General features: G+C 54.6%; 1 protein-coding gene across 1 annotated transcript; it reads right to left on the bottom strand.

Moving 5' to 3' along the window:
* Nucleotides 1-338: 338 nt before the first annotated feature.
* Nucleotides 339-3,469, bottom strand: FOXA2 (forkhead box A2). The gene is made up of 2 exons (XM_058176836.1): nucleotides 3,370-3,469; nucleotides 339-1,598 (listed from the first exon to the last, which is right to left on the bottom strand). Exons 1-2 carry the CDS (start codon nucleotides 3,454-3,456, stop codon nucleotides 339-341), a joined length of 1,347 nt encoding a protein of 448 aa, XP_058032819.1. The 5' UTR covers nucleotides 3,457-3,469.
* Nucleotides 3,470-3,717: the final 248 nt, after the last annotated feature.

Here is a 3,717-nt window from a genome sequence, read left to right as displayed (position 1 = left end):
ACAGCGGAAAAAGTACCTAAATATTTGGTGCCCCGTTCCAATTGATAGAGGGCATGAGTGCCGGGTTCCCAGTTCTGCGTTCCCTCCCTCCCCCCGCAAAGACAGATGGGAAAGAACCTTGAGTGCTCATCCAAAGAATCGGGGGCTGAAACTGTCCAACATTATTTAGAGGACCTTTGGACCTTCCCTGGACGGGGTTTCTTTCTGTGGGTATTGGCTCAAGGGGACAGGGTAGCTTTGGGCACAATGTTCAGACTTTCCGAACTCTACGGAACTTTTCTCCCGCCCCCCAAAGTCTCGGTTTTGGCGGTCGGAAAGGAAAGAGGGAGGGGGTTTCTTTAGGACGAGTTCATGATGGGCCTAGAGTACATCCCTTGATAATAGGAGGCGTCTCCGGCCAAGGGCGAGGCCTCGAGGCCGCTTTTGTTCGTGACGGAGCCCATGGCCAAACTGCCTGGCACCGGCGAGCCATAACCGGCGTAGTGCATCACTTGCTCGTAGGCCTTCAGGTCCATTTTGGGGTGGGGAGGATGGGGGTGGTGGGAGTGCTGATGGTGGGGATGGGGATGGTGGGCGTGCTGCTGCTGTTGCTGCTGCTGCTGTTCGCTGGAGGACATCAGATTAGTGATGGAGAAGGGGTGGTTGAAGGCGTAGTGGTGCTCGGCCTTGAGGTGGGCCTCATGGGAGAGCCCCGGGTGGGTGTGATGCTGAGCCAGCAGGTGCTGCTGCTGGGCCGGCGACGGGGCGGTCTCTGGCTGGCCCTTGAGCTCGGCCAACGAGCGCTTATGCTCTCGGCAAGGGGAGGCGTTGGAGCGCGGCGATTCCGAGGCTCCGTTGGGCCCCTCGCGCTCCGCCTGCGGGAGCGCCTTTTTGCCGGGGCCCGAGGCCGGCGAGCCCCCCTGTTGTTGCTGCTGCTGCTTGGCGCCGGGCGGTTTCTCGCACTTGAAGCGCTTCTGGCGGCGCAGGTAGCAGCCGTTCTCGAACATGTTGCCCGAATCGGGGTGCAGGGTCCAGAAGGAGCCCTTGCCCGGCTTGTCTGGAGAGCGCGGCACCTTGAGGAAGCAGTCGTTGAAGGAGAGCGAGTGGCGGATGGAGTTCTGCCAGCGCTGTTGGTTCTGTCGGTAGAAGGGAAAGAGGTCCATGATCCACTGGTAGATCTCGCTCAGCGTCAGCATCTTGTTGGGAGACTGCTGGATGGCCATAGTGATGAGAGAGATGTACGAGTAGGGAGGCTTGGCGTGCGTGTAGCTCCGGCGGTAGCTCTTGGCGTCGCGGGCGCGGCCCAGACCCGCCGCTGGCCCGTAGCCGCCGCCGCCGCCGCCGCCGGCCCCCACCGGGCTCAGGGCAGAGTAGGCGCCCAGCGCGGCCCCCATGGAGCCCGCCTGGGCGCCCAGCGGACTCAAGCTGGGGCTCAGGTGGGCCGCCATGCCGGCCATAGCCCCTGCTCCGGGGGACAGGTTCATGCCCGCCGGGCCAGCCGCGTAAGACATGCCCATGGAGCCGCCGGACGCCACAGTCGAGAGGTTGCCGGCGCTGCCCATGGCGGGCATGGTCATGTAGCTGTTCATGCCCAAGCCGGCATTCATGGAGGAGTAGCCCTGCAAAGGCGACAAAAGGAGGGAGCCTGGTGGTTAGCTACTCTTGTGTCCAGATCGCACACACTCCCGACCCCATCCCTGAGAGCCCCATCTCGCCTGGCGACCCCCGCTGCCCTCCTCGTTACACCCCGCACCCTTCCTAGACGTTCCGAAAACCCTTTGAAATACTGGAAGTATTTCTGGAACCGTGGTAGCGCTGCCTTGGCGAGGACCCCAGCGGTCCTGAGCCATTTGGCATTTTGGTGGGAGAGAAGTAAGCTGGTGCCGAAAGCTGAGATTGAATCCTAGCCGATTGGAAACCGCCCACAGTAAATTCAGTGTTCAAAACAGCCAGACTGCCCGGATCATGTCCAGGGCGAAGAAAGGCGCGCTACCTTATTGGAAATTTTACTGGATCTCTTTGAGAACAAGTTTTGGCTGTTCACCCCACAGATCTGGAGATCACAGTCCAATTCCCAGATTTTAACAGCTCTGCTGGGGTGGGTGGGTGCTTTTACATCCTACTGTATGGGAAAGGATTTTGCTTAAGTTAATTGTTTAGTTTCTCGAAGATCAATGGGAACTTAAATCTGTCACTGACTAGGGAGGATGAAGATAGTATGGAAACATCACATTCTGTGCATCATACCCCCCCCCCCATATTTAGCCTTAAGTGTTGATCTAGAAAGAAAATCCGACGGTTCCAGCACCTTCTCTCTTCAGAACATGCAGCGCGATCCAATGAATGAGAAGTAGGTGCCATTGGATTCAGTTAGGATTTACTCTCTACTACCGGTAAGTATGTGCACCACGTCAATTCGAGATACACCAATCAATTGAACGAAGTCCAAGGCGTTCGCTTTCCAGTTAGAAACGATTCCCTTGGATCGCAATGTAACTTACTTCCCAAGTAATTAGTGCGTGTTAGTATTGCTAGCCTACTGGCAACTAGATCCGTTAAAAGTCTCGACCCCAATTAAGAGTGTTCAAATTTAATTCAAAATTTAATCCCTGTTCTTGGGAGTAATCCACATTGATTCTCCGCGGAATTTTAGTTCTCAACAAGCTGAGGACTGCAACTCAATGGAGGCGCTAAGGCACCTCTCAACAGATCAAATGAAACTCTAAGGAAATCAGCGAAGGGCTGAGTCCAGATCGGCGCCCTTAAGAAAATGTGGGGGGGAGGTATTTCAAAGCTTCAGGACGAAACCTGAAAAGTGCATTGGATCAAGAAAAAAATGTATTGAAGTTCAAAGGACCATGAAGGTTCCTGTGCCATGTGGAGCAGGTACATCCAAACACTGAGAAATTATGGGTTGCAGGTAAATCTTTACTTCCTTTACCGGCGACTGTCAAATAAAATAACACATTTTTGCTCCCCTTTACATTTCCTTTCCCTTCGACTCTGAATCTTCCTGGGGCAAGTTTTAGAACCATAAATGTCCCCCCTGTTCTCCTTGCTTCCTTATAGTTGCCCCCCCCCACGCCTCCCCCCACCTAACTTCTCTCTGCCAAACACAACTTTGTTAGGATAGCGCGGCTAGGCATGGCAAAAGGATTTGGAGGCTTCGCAAGTCAATATTTGATCACAAAGTTAATATTATCTCAAGGCTAACAGAGTGTTGTATAAAAGGAGAGAGGGAGAGAGAGAGAGAGAGAGGGAGAGAGTCCTGTTTTTAGCAGAAGGAGGAGGCTTGGGGATTGGGTGGGGGACCCGCACACAAACAGAGAGAGAGAGAAAGAGAGAGAGAGAGAGACGCGCGCAAGCCAACACAGAGAAGTTGCCTTTTACCTCTGGCTCGCCGTAGTAGTTGCTCCACTCCGTGTGCTCGTGTCCTTCCATTTTCACGACTCCCAGCATACTGGAAGCGGAGTGCATAGCAGTTTAAAATTTAACAGCCACAATAAGCGACGGCGGAGAGGGAGAGGGAGAGGGCAGAGGGAGAGAGAGCGAGAGAGCGCGAGCGCAACCTAAAAAAAAAAAAGTAGAAGAAGGAAAAGGAAAACACCCCCCTCTGTAACCCTCCCTCTCTCCCTCCTTCCCTCTTTCTCTTCCTCCTCCCCTCCCTCCCTCTTCTCTATGTGTGATGGAGAGGGGGAGGGGGATCTCTCAGCTTGGGGTTTGTCCCTGCTTGCTATT

Source organism: Ahaetulla prasina, chromosome 3 (genome assembly GCF_028640845.1).
Source record: "Ahaetulla prasina isolate Xishuangbanna chromosome 3, ASM2864084v1, whole genome shotgun sequence".
In the NCBI taxonomy this organism is placed as follows: Eukaryota; Metazoa; Chordata; class Lepidosauria; order Squamata; family Colubridae; genus Ahaetulla; species Ahaetulla prasina.
The sequence above is the reverse complement of the archived record's forward strand: the minus strand, read 5'-3'. Positions and strand labels throughout refer to the sequence as shown.

Coding starts and splice junctions, on each gene's coding strand:
- FOXA2 (XM_058176836.1), bottom strand. CDS start 3,456: ATGCACTCCGCTTCCAGTATGCTGGGAGTCGTGAAAATGGAAGGACAC. Junction 1,599..3,369: donor ACTACTACGGCGAGCCAGAG/GTAAAAGGCAAC, acceptor TCGCCTTTGCAG/GGCTACTCCTCCATGAATGC.